Source organism: Cicer arietinum, chromosome 7 (assembly GCF_000331145.2).
Source record: "Cicer arietinum cultivar CDC Frontier isolate Library 1 chromosome 7, Cicar.CDCFrontier_v2.0, whole genome shotgun sequence".
Classification (NCBI taxonomy): Eukaryota; Viridiplantae; Streptophyta; class Magnoliopsida; order Fabales; family Fabaceae; genus Cicer; species Cicer arietinum.
The window spans coordinates 50,954,906-50,973,707 of record NC_021166.2 but is presented as its reverse complement, the minus strand read 5'-3'; the positions used below and the strand labels follow the sequence as shown (position 1 = coordinate 50,973,707).

The following is an 18,802-nucleotide window of genomic DNA, read 5'->3' as shown; positions in this document are numbered from 1 at the left end:
ATAAAATATTAGTCTAAATAATAAACTCTTTAATATATTACTCATAATATATACGACTTACTTGTCCTTCATCAAAAAACCAATGATGAACCAAACCACAATATTGATTAGGGTCAACCCTATCATCTGGTACAAGAGATGCAACTTCTTCTTCTGTTTTAGTAGGGTCATATGCCATTGACTTTAGATCACCCTTCCATTGCCTCTATTTCTCATTCAGTTCAGATTTTAACATTTCTCTTGTTAAGTCATTTATTGGAGGAACAAACTCAAATTTACTCTACATGATAAGAGATGTTAAAGAAACATGTTATATTAGTTAAATGTATTCTTACAGTTATCAACATGTTATGATGTAGTTTGAGTGTGCTAACCATCTATATTCTTAAACTATAAGTATGATTATAAATTGTTAATCCATTAAATATTCCTAACATCATCATTGTACATCAAACATGTTAGAGCACAAAAACTAAAAAACATGTTAATTGTACATCTCAATTGACTTCTTAAAAAAATATGTTATATTAGTTAAATGAATAATCATAATACCTCTATTAATTTCAACATTTCTTCTTTGTAATCATTTGGCATGACTTTCCATGACTTGTAGTCGATATGAGCATATTGATGCCTTCTAGCTACGCTACCAATGAAACGAGTTAGAGTTGTCCCTTCCTCACCAATTGGTCGACCATATTTGTCCAAATTAACGATTATTAAATCACCATCTTCCATTTCCCAAACATCTAACATTTTTGTAGGACCTCTAACCCGTTTAGGCTCTACTTCTACAAACCAAACAAAAGGACAATAAAACTATGTGTGCATATAAGTCATAATAAAAACAATATAAATAAAACTTCAAAACAAAGAATATATAATTAATACCTTTTTCAATTTGTTCTTCTTCAACTTCTATATCAGAGGGAATTGAGTGAGATTCTACAGACTCACGTATGACACCTTCTGCATGACAAGGACTAGAACGAGTTTCTACAACATTACTTCCTTGTACCAAACAAAAGACAATAAAACTATGTGTGCATATAAGTCATAATAAAAACAATATAAATAAAACTTCAAAACAAAGAATATATAATTAATACCTTTTTCAATTTGTTCTTCTTCAACTTCTATATCAAAGGGAATTGAGTGAGATTGTACAGACTCATGTATGACACCTTTTGCATGGCAAGGACTAGAACGAGTTTCTGCAACATTACTTCATTCTACATTGGTTGAGTTTGTATTATTAGAAGTAGACTGAATTCCTTCATTATCACTTGCTCGATGTCGAATATTTAACTTTCTTCTTCGAGCCATTGCTTCTCTAACACAAAATTATAAATGAGTAACTTGGACAAAATTCAAAAAACATAGACAAATCTAAAAGTATAAGAAAAACATAGACAAATCTAAAAGTATAAGAAAAAACATAATGTATAAAATCATGCACAACTAGAACACACTTCATTCGTCTTCCTCACCATCTTCATCATCATCCATATTATCAACATCAACAACTTCAAAAAAGTCATCATCATCTTCAACTTCAAGCCTAACCAAATCATTAACATTTTGAGTAGCTTCACTTGTATCGCCCATTAGTTGCGCATGAATTTCTTCAATTTCATTAGATTCCTCATCACCCATATCTTAGATATCCCTAACTTTTGCATTGAGAACAACAAGCCAATCCTTGTTTCTCTCATCATATATATAAAACACCTTTTTAGCCTGTGATGCAAACACAAATGGGTCATCACAAATATTTTCCCCAGTATGTTTTAAAAATTTGAAATTGACAAGCGTCATGCCAAACTTATCTTTCTTGATACATTTATTAATATCAACCCAATCACATTTAAATAACACAAACTTGTACTTTCCAGAATAATCCAACATCAATATATCAGTTATTGCCCCATAGTAATTAATTTCATCTTTTGAGGTCTTTGTCTTTACAACAACTCCACTATTTTGTGTTTTCAAAAATCTCTCTCTCTTCTTTGTGTGGAATCTAAAACCATTAATCGCATAATCTGTGTATCTTCTTACTACCTCAGATGGTCCACAAGATAACCATCTAAGTTCATGAGCAACTTCTGAACTCTTTTGTTCATCCATATGCTGGATCTAAAATATTTCATGAAATATAGTAAGTTTCTATATAAAAACAATCAGTAAAATTTAAATAATTAAATTATTATATGCTCACCCTGAGTTTAAACCACTCAATAAATTTTTGACCATGTTGCTTGTCAATTTCAAGCTGTGTCAATCGTCGTGATCGACACTGTCTCTTAAGATGTAAAATGTGTTCTCTAAAAGTAACAGTAATAGTGTTAAAAAAAATGTAATAAAAATTTAAATTGTATAAAATTGAAATATGATATGTGACTTACTCTATAAATGGAGCAACTGCATCACAATTAGAAAGCACATATCTATGTGCCTATGCTAACTCTTTCTTGTCAAGTTTAGTTCTACTCAATTTCTTCCTCTTCCCTAATCGTAACTTATGTTGTTTCTTTATCCCTAATGGCCTTCCAGAGACTTCATCGTCATTTCTGTTAGGTCTATTGAACCTAGTTTCTACCCCAGATAGATATTGCGAACAAAACGTCAAACATTCATTGGCAAAAATCCCTCTGCAATTGATCCTTCTGGATGGGCTCTATTACGTACAAAGGACTTAAGAGTAAGAAGAAACCTGAAAGTGAAGAAAATTTAAAATATTTATGTTCTCAACATCCAAAAAAACTTGTTTAACACTTTTAATTAAACCAATTTTTATAAACATACATACCTCTCAAGCGGATACATCCATCGATATTGTACCGGTCCAGCAACTTGGGCTTCGTGTGCCAAATGAATTACCAAATGCATCATAACAGTAAAAAATGAAGGAGGAAAAATTGTTTCCAACTGACAAAGTGTGATAACTATTTGAGACTCCAATTGTGATAGAAATTCCACATTAAGTACCTTAGAACAAATTTGCTTGAAGAAATTGCAAAGATCAACTAACACTGAAGTGACTTTATCTGGCAATGAACCCCGTAATGCTACTGGAAGAAGCTCTTGCATCAAAACATGACAATCGTAACTTTTCAATCCAAACATCTTGTGTTGCTTGACATGCACACAACGTGGGATGTTTGATGAGCATTCATCTGAAGTTTTTACATTCTTGAGAATGCTTAGGAAAGATTCCTTTTCTTTGTTAGTCATTTGATAGCATGCTCTAGGCAAACACGTTGTAGTTATATTAGGACTTTGTTGAGGATGGAGCATACTTCTTATACCCATATCTACAAGATCAGCTCGTGCCTTATAATTATCTTTGAATTTTCCCTCTTGGTTTAACAATGTACCAATAATGTTGTCACATACGTTCTTTTCAATGTGCATCACATCAAGATTATGACACAATACATTATATTGCCAATAAGGCAATGTGAAGAAAATGCTCTTCTTTTTCCAAGGTTGTGCTCCATTTGCTAGACCTTTTTCTCTACATTCATCTATTTGTCTTAAAATATCAGTCCCATCAAGTCTTTTAGGAGGGATCCTTAGCTCTCGTGTTCCATCAAAATCCCTACTATTCAATCTCCACTTATGTTTGGGAGATAACCAACGACGATGACCCATGTAGCAAAATTTTTTACCATGACGTAACCACTGCGAGGTAGTTTCAATACCACAACATGGACATGCATATTGACCTTTAGTACTCCATCCAGACAAGTTAGCATATGCTGGAAAGTCATTAATAGTCCACATCATAGCTGCACGAAGTTGAAATGTCTCTTTCTTATAGGCATCAAATGTTTCAATTCCATCATCCCATAACTCTTGCAACTCTTGTACTAAAGGTTGCAGATAAATGTCAATGTTATTTCCAGGACCTTTTGGACCCGGAATTAATAGTGATAACATGAAGTATGGTTGTTTCATGCACATCCAAGGAGGAAGATTGTAAGGAATTAGAATGACAGGCCAAGTGCTATGAGTAATACTCATAGTCTTGAAAGGATTGAAACCATATGAAGCCACTCCTAATCGAAAATTACGAGGATCTAACGAAAATGTTGGATATCGAGCGTCAAAATTCTTCCAAGCAAGGGAATCAGCTGGATGCCTAAGAGAACCATCATTCAATCTACTCTCATGGTGCCATCTCATTGATTCTGCAACTTTGGAGGACATGTATAACCTTTGCAACCTTGGTTTCAATGGAAACCATCGAAGGATCTTTGCTGGTATCTTCTTTCGCCTCTCAGAAGTCTCCAATCCATTACCTTGTACGTCTTCATTTGTTGTTTTCCACCTTGACGTACTACACTTTGGACATACTTCATATTTGGCATATTTATCCCAATATAATATGCAATCATTGGGACAAGCATGGATCTTCTCATACCCCAAACCTAATCCTGAAACAATCTTTTTAGTTTCATAATATGACTTTGGCAAAACATTTTCTTCTGGTAAAGCATCTCTTAGTAAATCAAGCAACATGGAGAATGACTTGTCACTCCACCCATGAAGACACTTTAAATGATACAAATGTACCATAAATGATAGCTTGCTATACTTCTTACAGTTGGGGTAAAGCATTTGCTCATTCTCCTTTACAAATTCGTAAAATTTAGAGTTTTCTCTAACTTCGGGAATTCTTTCACCTTCACCACAAATTGGCTCTTCTGTAGAATGAATTCCAAATACATCATGAACTAATCCATCCATGTCATGCTCCATTTCTACATTTTGTTTAGTAGCGCTACTTGAAGTTCTAGGTTTTTCACCATGATATATCCATTGTCTATAGCCTCTAAGAAATCCACAGTGTGGATCTGTTAAGTGTTCATAAACACATACGCGAGAATAAGAGTGACAATTGACACATTTTGTACAAGGGCACATTATTTTTCCATTGATTTGTGAATTTTGAAAAGCAAATTCAAGAAATTCATTAACTCCTCGAATATATTCTTCACTTTTTTTTTATGGATCCAACATCCATTCTCTATAAGCCATTTGGAAAAATTAACTGAAAATGGATGATACAAGTCCTAAAAAATTAACAATCTGAAAATTCAAATGAAGAACATGGTATTCAACAACAACACCAGATCTTGGTATTCAACATAAAAAGGGTCAAATTATTTATTTTTATTTTTATAATGAACAAAAAATTTGTCAAGAACATGATATTCAACAACAATATCAGGTCATCAACAACAAGAGGTTAGGTCATCAACAACAACATCAGAACATAACAGAACAGAACAAGTCATCAACAACAACATCACAAGTTTAAACAACATCACAGGTTATCAAATACAACATCATAACATTCTCAGAACAGGACAGATCATCAACAACAACATCACAGGTTATCAACAACAACATCAGAACATTCTCAAAACAGAACAATACAACATCACAGGTTTAAACAACATCACAGGTTCAGAACAGAACATTCTCAACGGGTTTTCAGCACCAAGTTCTTATTCAAACAACATCACGGGTTCAGGTTGTGCGAAATTCAAAACAGTGCATAATGGTGGTTCGAGAAATTACATAAACAGTACAAAATGGTGGTTCGAGAAATTACCGGTGGTGCGAGAACGGTGGTCATAGGGTCCGGTCACGGTGGCTCTCGTGGTGCGATGACAAGAACGACGGTGCGACGACAAGAACGACGGTGCGACGATGAGAAATATGGTTCGACGGCGAGTGCAGCTCGGGATGGATCAACGACGAGAAGCTAGTTGATTGACGACGAGAAGGAGAAGGCATGGATTAGGATTCGTGATTCAGATGTTAGGGGTCCGATTGGGGCTCAGATTGGGTGAAAGAGGACAACAGTTTTGGGTTTTAGGTGTTTTGATGAGAAATGGTTTAGTTGGTACTTGGTACTGATTTAGGTTTTTGCTCTACTAATTTTTATTTTGGCTCCAATAAATTTGTTTTTGCCTCCATTGAAAAAATTTGGATTTTATCTCAATTGAATTTTTTTTACCTCCATTGAAAAAATTAAGATTTTGGCTCTATTGAAATTGGGTGCATTAAAAAAATTAGGATTTTGCCTCTATTAAATTTTTTTTTGACTAAAATCGTGAAAATTTTGTACAATTTTATTTTCACAAACAATTAAGATTTTGGCTCGTTTAAAAAATATATATTTTTCAATTTTGATGTCTATAGCCACAGATTTAAGTGTGTAACTATAACAATTAGTGACAAATTTATGTTACTGGAGGTATAAGACACCTATACCAACAACAACTAATTTATCTGTGGAGATAGCTTGTCTATAACTACAGTTTTTAATTTTATCATTATAAACTTCTGTAGGTATATGTCTGTTTTCTTGTAGTGATGGATTGATTAAAGGATGCTAAATTTTTTTTTAAAACAAAAAAAAACTCTTTCATTTATGAATGCATATTGCCACCGCTTAACTTTTCAGTAAAGAACACCTTTGCAATTACAATATACTTCAATATGTCGAATTTCTTATAATGTATGATTGTGACATGATTTGATTATTTAAATCTTTTAACAATAATTCAAAATATTTCAATACTTTGTGGAATAAGTAAACGGTGTACACGTACATTATTGTAGCAAAATATTTAACTTTAGTTCATAATTTGCAATAAGACAAAAATATCAAGTTAATTAAGGCTAGGACAATCACATGATGTCTATATAATACTATAAGATATATATCTATTAATATTCTTTGTATATTTCAGTGTTTACTTTTTATGTTTGTTTGATCTATTATCACATCCTTTCTCTCATGTTTCTTTTTTGGAAATAATCTTTCTCTCATGTTATTATTAGATTTAATTTTAATATTTATCCATACTATTAAAAAACTTTTTTAATGGATTTATGTTTATCTTTTATTACATAACCATATTGACACAATCCAAGTCAACCTCTTTTCATAGGATTTGGCTCGAGTTTGACCAAACAAACTACATAGCTTTGTTAGTTTTATTTTTCCTATTATTTACATGTGATAATTACCTACTATACTAAATGCACATTGTGGCAATTATCCATTGCACATCCTGATTTTTTTGTGATGGGGATAAATTGTACATAAGGGGTGCAATTCACTTGTTTTGACTCCCTAAATTTAACATCTCTTCTAGAAAAATTTCCATCACAAAAATGAGATTCTAGAAATCTTAAAAGAACCTCAACATCTTCAAGCAATTAGTGATAATTGAAAGTACACACTCTAATTTTTTTTTTTTTGTTTCGTCTATGTTTATGTAATTTTGCTTAAGAATTAAATTCTAACATTTCGTGGTCTTCTATTCTTTCCCTCGTAACTAAATATTTAATTTTAGTTTTATTTCTCCATTTTTTTACATGCGGTAGCTACCCACTATATACATATTGTGGTAGCTGCCCATTAGCTAGAAAATGATATGTTGGAACTAAGTTGATTTTATATTTAGAGTTTTGATGTTAACAAAAGTATTTTATGATAACAATATATTTGATTTCATATAGTATGAAAGAAGACTCATGTTTTTGAAGAAAATGTAAAATAAGATTTGATTCAGATTTATGATTGAAAAAAATATTTGATCAAGTTGAAAAGAATATATAGTCAAATGTTTTTGAAGAAAATCACAAATAAAATTTGATTTTGATTTATGATTGAAGAAAATCTTTGACCAAGTTGAAAACAAAATATAGTCAAGATTTATCTATAAAAAAATATGAACATAATCAATCTGAAGAATTTACAAACTCAATCTGAACAAAAAACGAACATAATCAATCTGAAGAATTTATAAAATAAGAATATAATCAATCTAGAAGAACTGTTCATATTGGATTTAGAAATAAAGAATTGGCTAACAAACATATTATCCAAAAACATCTCGTTCAGAATTATTTTTGAATAAGATCATTGTTGATCATGTTAGGAATGAAGATACAATTCAGAATTAAATAAGAACTAAATTGAAGCTATAATTTTAATTATAAATAGATATTCAAGGCTAAATAAGAAGATCATCAAAAAATCAGAAAAGAGTATAAGAACTCAAATTCAAAATTTCAAATTCATCTTAGAGTTCAAAGAGAGAAACACTTGTTCGAATGAAAAATATTTTCTAAATATTTTTCTTAAAATGTGATAGTCATTGTTATAACCAACTTGTTAGAAGTAACTACTTAAATTCCAAATATTTGTATTCAAATCCGATAGTGGTCTTAGTGTGTCTTCAACAATTTAGGATTGTCAGATTGAGTGAAGAAGACTTAAATGGTAGAGTCAAGGTGTGTGTTCCTCTAAAGTTTGGGGTTGTCAAGCTGGCTTGAAGGGTCAGATGCTTTGTAATTCAAGTTGTTGAATTGATGGATTAAATCTTTTCGAATGAAGGGACTAGATGTAGTCAAGTTAGTAGTGAACTATGATAAATTACTTGTGTCACTTTATTTCTGCACTCCTTAGTTTATTATTGCTTTTACTCCAAGTAAATAATCAAGTCTGAACCAGTTTAATCAAATAATGAAAAAGTTATAAACTTAGTCAAACACAATTCAACCCTCATTCTCGTGTTTGCACATTTATGATCTACTTATTTCAATCCACTACGTTAGTTACTACCAACTTTGTGTATGTAATTTCGTTTTATAAATATTTTGAAATACTAACATTTGGTATTAGAGTTAAACTTGTCACTCCATTTATGTAGTTTGGGAGTCGTTATAAACATGGTGAATAAAATGATAGTAAACACACAATGTATTCAACAATTACACGAGTTGCTTTGTTTGTTTTTCGACGACTCACAAAAATTAAAACGAAACCCAATATAACTAAATCTAATTCAAAACAAAGAATTTTGATTGGTTTGAATAATACATTTGGTCGAAGAAATATAATGACTTTTTTATAATATAAAAATGTGAGTGACTTTTCATTTGGGCGAGATATTTGTGTTTAATGTTCAATGTTAGGTATGGCAGGGGAACGGGGACAATTTTTACTTTTGTCGTCCCTGGCCTTGGCTTCCTGCTACTTCCTCATTCCTCCTCCCTGACCCCTGATAGAGAGGAAAAATAGAAAACCCCAAAGCCATACCCAATGGAGATCGAGTATACACGCCCCACCCAATCTTCACATAAAAATTAGTAATCAACTAAAAAAATAGTCCCCCGCCTCGAACGCCAATCCCTTTTGCAACTCTAGCATATAAAGTAACATGAAATCTTTGTTATCTTCACTATTTCATTAGGGTTTATACAAGGAGATCTTCTAATTAGGGTTTATTTGAGGATTTTTAATTTATGATGAGTAATTATATAATTTGCATACAAACAAAGCGGGTTCAGGGTGGATATAACTGTCCCATTAACCGCCCCACACCCATCTTTTAAAATCAAGGAAAAATCGAACCTGAACTCAAATCCAGTCAAAATAGATTTTTTCCGTCAAAATCAAGTAGATTTGGATAAATATCCGCGAATATGAATTTTTTTGTCATGTCTAGATGCATTATTCCTCGCTTAAGAAAACTATAAATAAAAAAAAAGTGAAGCAATAAAACTATATACATTTTGTTACATAATATTTTTTACTCTTTTACTCAATTAGACAAAACACACAAATGGACAAAAAGCAAACTCTCATTAAAAAAGATTTATGCAATTGCTGACTTCAATTAGGCTTGCCTGTACAAAGAAAATAACATTGTAAACACACAATTAACTCATATTTTGCTTTAATTGGGATATGATTATTCTATTAACCGCCCCACACCCATCTTTTAAATTCAAGGAAAACTCGAACCTAAACTCAAACTCAATCAAATCAGATTTTTTCTATCAAAATCAAAGCGGATTTGAATAAATATCAGCGGAAATGGATTTTGTTGTTATGTCTAGATGCACCCTAAATAAAGTTACTCCTGACTTAGAAAACTTATAAAAGAAAATGAAGTAATAAAACTATATATTTTTTGTTACATAATATATTTTACCTTTTCACTCAATTAAGCAAAACATACAAATGGACAAAAAGCAAACTCTCATTAAAGAAGATTTACGCAATTGCTGACTTTAATTAGGCTTGTGTGTACCAATTTCAATAAAAACTAATTGTGCAATGACTAAAATAAAATAACAACGAAAAAAAATAAAACAACAATATTTACAAGGGTAAAAATCAAACAAAAAAATTTACTAAGACTAAAACAAAACTTGTATTTACAAAGACCAATCATATATCTTAACCTTTTAAAAAGAAATAAATTAACATAAAAGGTAAGTGTATAATATAAAATGATTAAGATAATTAGTAAGTTGAAATAGAGGCGTCCAAATAGAAATAAAGGTATCCAAAATTATGTCAATTAGATAAGTAAAGTCTAACAAAAAATGATTGAAAATGTAGCATATATAACATTGGTATGTTCAATCATCGTCTTGGATGTTGACATGTAGTTGTCGAAACCAACTTCTTGAACTCAAAATATGGAAGACAACTTATATCCGATGGGAAGAAAACAATATGAATGGAGCCGTTTCTAGACTCATATGATAGAGGAGCAAAGAATGATGCACACTTAGAATCACAAGATTTGCACATAAGTGAAAATAAGCTTGAGAGCTTAATAAAAAAGAAAATTTCTTAAAATGTTTCATATTGATAATTAAAAAAATACCTAAAGAATACATGAAATATTCTATATATATATATATATAGATTGAGAGCTAGTAGAGACACAATAAACTTATTTTTTTTTTTTATAAAAAAAGTCAAATTAAAGAGATATCAAATTAACACGTTATGGACACAAGATGTGACAAGAACAAAAGTAATACATTTTTTACCAGGAAAACAAGATAACATAGAAACAAACACTTAAACACATCTTAACAAAAAGAAACATCAACCCCTAAAGAAAAAGACTACTCCTACCTCGGTAGACATAAGTGAGGTTGAACACAACAAAGTAAAAAATCGATAGAAATATATTTGGTTCAATTGCTTTTTAATAGATTGTGTTCGGGGCGCCTTGTTTCGAACGGATGTGTTGTCTTTGTTTCGAGATCTCGAGTGTCCATTTTGTTTTCGAGGAGAATAAGTTTGTTTCTCATCTATTTTTTAATTACGAGCTCTTTTTTGTGCATTTTTTGGTGGAAAATTTATTGTTGTAGGATTGTTAGAGCTCCTCATCTTGATAGTGTTTCACTTTGCTTGCGCAAGACCAAACTATTTTCTTAGATAGACAACACTAAATTTGTTTTAGAAATTTATTTAGCTAAAAAGATCAAACTATAAAATATTAAAAAAAATTAAACCTATATATCAAATCGCCCTATTTAAGTACATATACATGAGTTATTATTATTATTATTATTATTATTATTATTATTATTATTATTATTATTATTATTATTATTATTATTATATTAATTTTATAATTTATGTTGAATATAAATTTACAAGATTCATATTTTTCATATGCAGATTTCAACGGTAGTAGTGTGACTCACATGTCAGAGGCCATGATATTTTGAATACTACAAAAGTTTACAAAACATTTGCAAATCTGTAGTGTCAAAAGTGATTTTGTTACAAATAATAATTTTATATGTCAATTTTATTATTTATATTAAGTGAATTTATTGTGAAACGATGTTACAAGAGTAGTTTATCTCAAAAGAATAATCTAAAACTCACCACAAAATTTAGAATACTGAAACTAAATTTAACTTTTGAAAAATTTAAAACACAAAAAAAAAAAAGTCCCAAATAGATTCTAAATAATTATCTAGTCCAAAGCGAAGGTGATAGCTACGTTAACAAATTGCTTGCCATGCAAGCATTGTCTATCAATTGCGTATTTCTGATTGGATAAGCTAGATGAATAAATTCTCAATTGAATAAATTAAGTTATTCTAGATTCCAAATAAAAGTCATGTGATTCTACTAAGGTTCTATTCTAATTTCTAAATCTACGCATAATATATACATGCATAGAGTTAATATATAATCACAATAAAGTTCAAGACACCATAAAATACTTTTGTAATGACAAGAATAGAACATGATCATTACACAACAAGCATTATTGAACTCTTTATTCCAACGAATATGGTTTTTCCATTTCCTCCATTTGCATAATTAGGATTCTTTCAATACTTAAAACTAGAGCACTAATTACAAAGTTGGCATATTCATTGGTGTTTTCTATTACCTTCTTCTCATCAAAAGCACACCCTCTTTTCACTTTATGTGATGTCATCTTCCTTAAGTTAAAATATCCAAGTTTATAATATTTTCTTTTTCTTTGCAATATATGACAAATGTGGGGGCACCTCTAATTTTAGTTGTTTTTCTCATGTAGCCACCTTGAGAAAGCATCAAGGGTTCTTTGATCAGCCCTATAATGTTTTTGTGTAAATTCAAGCAAACATGGCCATGTGAAGTTTGGATATATCTTTGGATTCTCTTTGTTTATTAGCTCTTTTGGAGGAGTGACCACTTTGTCTTCACTTGGACATAGAAAAAATGCAAGTGATTTTCTCACTATTTTGTCATTTACAACTGCTCTATGCAAACAACTCTTGAATATCCCATTTGATAGAGCCTGAAAACATAAATCACAACATGTTATATATTTAAGTTTCCATAACCATAATAACTAATGATTAATTAGTTCACTTGGTAATTAATTTATACCAAATGTGATATATATATATATATATATATATATATATATATATATAGAGAGAGAGAGAGAGAGAGAGAGAGAGAGAGAGAGAGAGAGAGAGAGAGAGAGAGAGAGAATCTCTACTATTTGAGTACACATGTGTGACCATCTTTAATAGGGTCTCTCATCTCAATCATCTTTTTTCATCCACTAAACCAAACCCGATACATCGCGTAAGGCATCAGAGTCTAGTTCCACTTTTATTGATTTATTTTCTCTCTAATTTTCGTTACAAAAATTTGTTTTTTTAAATAATACATATAATAAAAATTTCAATTATTTATGAATTTTGTATGTGCAATTTGACAACCTTGTAATAATGTGAACCATACCATGAATGTATCACCAATATTGACCACAAAGGCATCATCTTTAGGAACAATTGAGTGCCATTTTTCATCCACAAGAACTTGGAGACCTTCAACTTGATCTTGATGGAGAATTGTTAGGGAAGTAGGGTCACAATGGGGGCCAGTACCTAAGGCTAAATTAGGACTTTTACATGGTGGATAGTAATTAAGTCTCATTACCGACTCATTTCCTTCAAAAAATTCTCTAAAATAGTTATTTCCAACTCCTAGGCTCATCCCTAGAAGTTCCATGATCTCAAGAGAGAGTTTGTTCATTGCTTCACAATAGTCTTGGTACACACTCCTACAAATTAATGAAAAAATATTATTTTTTTTCTATAATAAGAAAAAGTTGAAAATGGTTGTCATTTGTTATTATTAGTAACCGTAATGTTTGAAATGGTTGTATAAAATGAAATGAAATAGAGTGAATGAGCTAATTGGATGTTGCATGGATGTTATGTAATTCCATTTCATTTTACATTATTTTCTTTTATATTGACACTCCAAACATAGAAAAAAGAAGGAAAAAAATTGTCTTTTAATATTTTGAAATTAAGGCCGCATTTATTTTTTTTTTAAATATTTTTTGTTTTTATTTTTAAAAGTGTCTGTTTATTTTAAATTATTAATAAAGAGATGAAAAATATATGTAATGAACAACTATTGTTATGATAAAGAGAAAATGGAAAACAAACTAGAAAAAATATACTTTTGAATACAATGAAAATAATGTTTTGACATTTTTCATTTCTGAAATTTTAAAATTTTTAGATAAGGACGTTTTCAAAAATCATAAATGAAAATAGTGAACAAAATATTGAATCTATATTATCCAATATTTATTAATTGAAGTGAAAATAAAAACACAAAACATGAAATAAATAGACACTAAATAATTGAGTATGAAAGAAAACTCCAACGTGTTTGTGTCTTACCCAAATTGCCTGAAATCTTCTCCCATGACATTTACAAAATACTCTTCCACAATTCTACAAGACTTATCATTAGAGTAACGAAAAGAAAGTGTTTCTTTCCAAGGAAGTTTTGAAGAGAATCTTCCAATAAAACTATTAGCATAACCACAATGTTCTCCAATTTTTCTTTGAGCTCTTTGTTTCTCTAAAAGTTGCATGGAGAAGAAATCATCTATAAGCTTATGAGCTTGAGCTATGAGTTTATTATCAACTCCATGATTAACAACAAGAAAAAAACCATGCTTTTTGCATGCCTCGTTCACTTTTGAACAAGCATTTGAAATTTCTTGTGGATCATTAGAGAGAAAGGCTTTTAAATCAATAGGTGGAACATGAAGTTTTGGTGGTGTTAAACATGGTTTCTCATGATCTGGCCAAATGAATTCTAAGGGTATTTTAGATTGACATGGTAAAAAAGATGTATCATGAAATGATTTTTGTTCATTCATGATATTTTCATTCGTATTTGGGGGTGCAATTAGCATTGAAGGATGAAGTACTTGCATGTTTGAAGAGAAAAAGTTAAAGTGGCTATTGTAGTTGTTGAATACTTTGTGCAATGCAATTTATGTAAGAATTTTGGAAGTAGGAGCAATGAAGAGTGAGATTAGAGAGAACATAAAATAATGGATTGTAATTGAATGGCAACTAAGACAAAGGAAGAGGTTAATTAATAAAGGTGGTGAAAATGGAGTGTGTAGAAAGGTCAAGAGACTTCATTGGGGAAGTCGAGAAATTGAATATGAGAATCTTAATTAATATATATTTCATTCATTTCACAATAACTCAAATTTGTAAAATAAATTTGTCGCTAAAAATTTATCGCTTTAATTTTTAATATAATTTTAATTTACATTTTTCAATTGTATTAATTAATTAATATTATGAGCAAATTTTGAAGTTATTATTTTAAAATATATATATGATAAATATAATATATTAATAATAATAAATAAGAAAATTTAGGGCATTTTTTTTTACAATTTTAATATGATTCTTAACATAATCAGTTATAACTTTTTTAAATTTGTCATTTTTGTTGTAATCATAAAAGGTAAAAAGAATATGAAAAGTGTTCAAGCTTTTTTCTTTAATAAAGACAATATTCTCTCTTTTTTTTTTATATATTTAATTTTTGTGAAACGGGAAATTAAAAGTTATTTTGAACAAACGAAACATATACTCTTTTTTTTATAATAAAAATCGTTCAAATTTCTTTTTTTGTTTTGTTTTACATAATCGTCCAATTTCTATCTCTATCAATGTCGTGTTTATAGAATATGTCAATTATATATTGGTAGACTACACGTGCCAATGTTTCAAATCTTACAAGTGGTGTGCATAAACATCCCCCTTAGTAAGGAAAAGTTATATCACTTATGATTAAAAGAAAAAAATAGAACGTTCTTATAGAAATTTTATACCATCATGATTTGAGAATTTATGAGAGAGTTGCATAAACGTGTCACTAGAAGGGGAAAAACTTCATTACTAGTCTAGTTGCATGTATTATTCTAGCCAGTAAAAAAATGTATTATTCTAGCAATTGTATATGTTAGGAATGCAAAAAAGTGCTAGGGAAAAAACAAATGATCCAGCTTGAGACACGCAATTTTTTATTAAATTAAGTAATAAAATATGAAGGAGGAAAAGAAAATGGAATAATAACAAAATTTAATATTATCTTGGGGATTGGAACCTCTAGAAAAGGAAAATCCAACATGAAGAACGAACCAAATTTCTTGTCGAATCCGTGTGCATATCAAAACTATGTAGGCATGCTATATAGAAGGAAAAATGGTGCATTTGGTTGGTGTTGGGTTAATAAACAAGTCTAAAATAATGGGTGGTATGCACATTAGATTAAGACTAATCATAAAAATAATATCCCTCAAAGTAGTGCAGTAGTTTGGTTAGCTACATAGAAAGATTATATATTGATCTAGAGTTTAATTCATGTTACTAAGGTTTACGACCACTTTAACAAAAATACTAATTACTAAAAGTAATCATTGAAATGGTATATATAGTGTCTACACAGTATCTTCATTCAAAATTTTAAAATATTAGATAAATAAATCTTTCATTTATATAAATTCAATATGTTTATTTAAAGTAATATGGCATCAGCCGTATCATTAGGTGACACGTGTCTAAAATTCCATTGAGTTGTCTCAATGTGTATATTATACATATAATTTTCTTTTATGATGTTTACAGACAAATAGTTTTTTCAAGGTTTTTCATGTCTATTTGGAAGAAAATCATTGTGCTCATAATATTTTTCTTCTCTTGGAGATCTCTCGGTATGTTTTACTTGATGAAATTTTGTTGGGTGAGTTCACTCTACAAGTGGAACCCACTAGTTTTATTAATATTAGTATTATTATTAATATTATTATTATTGAAATAAAAGAAAGAAAAAAAGAAAAAAAATGTATTATTAGACTAGGCCCACGTGAAGGAAATAAAAGAGATTTAGAAATCCTAAGAATTAGTAGAACGAAAGAGAACGGCTGCCAGAAAAATAAGGGTTTGGTTGCGGTGGTGGTAACAGGTGTGTAGCAAACTTGCTCCGTTTGATCTACAAATTTAGTATGTTATTTCTACCACTGAGTTTGTTATTTTAATATACAGTTTGAGTAGTTTTATCTTCTCTGAGAGTAACTTTGGCATACCCACTTTAGTGGAAGGTTGTTATAAGGTTGTTATTGTTGATTGATGTTCCCTATTGTTATTAGGAAGACTCTGGTGTACCCATTAATTATTATAGTGGAAGTTTTACTGGACTAGGTCCCGTAGTTTTTATTCTCTCAATTTGATGGAAGTTTTCCACGTTAAAAATTGCGTTTGTCTCATATTTATTTTTCTGCAAATTATTTTTACTCTGAAATTGTATTTTCTGTTTGGCCATTTATCTGCACAGGTGGGAGAAAAATATTCTGCATTATTGAGATAGTTATCGCTAATTATCTCTGGTTTTTTCCCAACAAAGTGGTATCAGAACTCGGTTATTTGATTTGTGCATTTAAATGGAGGAGGAAAATAAAGGTCCCAATATGATTAAACTCAACTCTTGTAATTATACACTTTGGAAGACTCTCATGGAAGACATGTTATACAATAAAGATTTGTATGATCCTATTGAGGGTGACACTGCTAAACCCGCAGATAAATCTGACGCTGACTGGAAGAAGATGAATAGAAAGGCAGTGGCGTTGATCAAGCAGTGGTTGGATCTTAGTATGTATCCACATGTTGAAACTGAAATAGATGCTAACAAGATGTGGTAAAAAATTAAAAGAGTTGTATGAACGAAAGAATGTGCAAAATAAAGCATTCTTGATTCGGAAGCTAGTGAATATGAAATACAAAGATGGGGATTCAATGGCAGAGCATATGAGTATTTTTCAGAATACAGTGAATCAGTTGACAACTGCATAAATTAAATTAGATGATGAGTTTCAAGCGTTGTTATTGTTGAGTTCCTTGCCTGATAATTGGGAAGACCTTGTTGTGACGTTGACCAATTCAGCTCCAAGTGAAAAGTTGAAAATGTCAACAGTTAAAGAGAGCATGTTGAATGAAGAAGCTTGAAGAAAGGAACGTGGTTTGATTGGTTCTTCCTCAAAGTCAGAAGCACTAGTTACAGAGTCACGGAGGAGAAGTCAATCTAGAAACTTCCATAGACGCGACAACTCTGAAAGTCGTAGCAAGTCAAGAAGCAAGTCGAGGACTAGAAAAGAAGTGATATGCTATCATTGTGGCAAAACGGGTCACATAAAAAGAAGTTGCAGGTTCGTTAAGAGAGATCAATCAAGGGAAAAAGATGAAGACAAAGAGAAGAAAAATGATAAAGATACAACAGTAGTTGCATCTGTTAATAATGTCTACATTGTTTGTGATGATAATTCCATAAACCTTGCATGTCAGGATTCAACTTTGATAATTGATTCGGGTGCCTCATATCATGTTACTCCTAAGGGTGATTTTTTCTCATCTTACAGTGCTGGTGATTTTGGCATGGTAAAAATGAGAGATGAAGGAGTATGTAAAATTATCGGTATGGGAGATGTTTGGGTTGAAACTGGGATTGGTTGCAAGCTTCAATTGAAGAATGTTAGACATGTACCTAATATTCGTCTCAATTTGATTTCGGTGAAAGCATTGGATATTGAGGGTTACCACACTTACTTTGGTGGTGGTGGTATATGTAAAATCACCAAAGGGTCCCTAGTGGTTGCAAAGGAGCAAAGTTCCACTTCTCTCTATAGGATGCCTACGAAGTTATGCAAGGAAGAAGTGAATGCAATTGAAGATGCATCTTCTGATTTATGGCATATGCGCCTTGGTCACTTGAGTGAGAAAGGACTCAACATACTTGCGAAGAAAAACTTTCTTCCTGTGAAAGGTACGTCTCGAAAACTTGCACTCATTGTTTTGTTGGAAAACAACATAGAGTTTCTTTTCATAATACTGGTCCTCATAGGAGGCAAAATATTCTTGATTTAGTTCATACTGATGTTTGTATGATGGATAGTAAATCTCTTGGTGGTGCATCATATTTTGTTACTTTTATTGACGACCACTCTAGAAAAGTGTGGGCATTTCCTTTGAAATCTAAAGACCAGGTATTTGGAGTCTTCAAGCACTTTCATGCAAGTGTTGAAAGAGAAAAGGGAAGGAAATTGAAATGTGTTCGATC

The 18,802-nt window shown here is 30.8% G+C and overlaps 2 protein-coding genes across 3 annotated transcripts; both read right to left on the bottom strand.

The window, feature by feature from the left end:
* Positions 1 to 1,659: 1,659 nt before the first annotated feature.
* On the bottom strand, positions 1,660 to 4,932 carry LOC101500058 (uncharacterized). The gene is made up of 4 exons (XM_073363648.1): positions 2,813 to 4,932; positions 2,469 to 2,654; positions 2,222 to 2,327; positions 1,660 to 2,139 (listed from the first exon to the last, which is right to left on the bottom strand). The coding sequence occupies exons 1-4, from the start codon at positions 4,930 to 4,932 to the stop codon at positions 1,660 to 1,662; spliced, it is 2,892 nt and encodes a 963-aa protein (XP_073219749.1).
* A 7,179-nt stretch (positions 4,933 to 12,111) lies between these two features.
* LOC101491937 (gibberellin 20 oxidase 2-like) lies at positions 12,112 to 14,777 on the bottom strand. 2 transcript variants are annotated; one of them, XM_004510843.4, is made up of 3 exons: positions 14,059 to 14,770; positions 13,103 to 13,424; positions 12,112 to 12,647 (listed from the first exon to the last, which is right to left on the bottom strand). In XM_004510843.4, exons 1-3 carry the CDS (start codon positions 14,601 to 14,603, stop codon positions 12,384 to 12,386), a joined length of 1,131 nt encoding a protein of 376 aa, XP_004510900.1. In that variant the 5' UTR covers positions 14,604 to 14,770; the 3' UTR covers positions 12,112 to 12,383. The 2 variants fall into 2 exon arrangements, with proteins under 2 accessions (XP_004510900.1, XP_027192346.1); XM_027336545.2 differs by having other exon boundaries at positions 12,475 to 12,647; positions 13,081 to 13,424; positions 14,059 to 14,777.
* Positions 14,778 to 18,802: the final 4,025 nt, after the last annotated feature.

What these genes read in the sequence shown, in the direction of transcription:
- LOC101491937 (XM_004510843.4), bottom strand. Translation starts at nt 14,603, where the DNA reads ATGCAAGTACTTCATCCTTCAATGCTAATTGCACCCCCAAATACGAAT. An exon ending in GAAGATTTCAGGCAATTTGG is followed by an intron (nt 13,425 to 14,058) that starts GTAAGACACAAA and finishes ATTAATTTGTAG; the next exon opens with GAGTGTGTACCAAGACTATT. An exon ending in ATATTGGTGATACATTCATG is followed by an intron (nt 12,648 to 13,102) that starts GTATGGTTCACA and finishes TTATGTTTTCAG; the next exon opens with GCTCTATCAAATGGGATATT.
- LOC101500058 (XM_073363648.1), bottom strand. Translation starts at nt 4,932, where the DNA reads ATGTGCCCTTGTACAAAATGTGTCAATTGTCACTCTTATTCTCGCGTA. An exon ending in TGGATGTATCCGCTTGAGAG is followed by an intron (nt 2,655 to 2,812) that starts GTATGTATGTTT and finishes GATCAATTGCAG; the next exon opens with AGGGATTTTTGCCAATGAAT. An exon ending in ACTAAACTTGACAAGAAAGA is followed by an intron (nt 2,328 to 2,468) that starts GTTAGCATAGGC and finishes TGTTACTTTTAG; the next exon opens with AGAACACATTTTACATCTTA.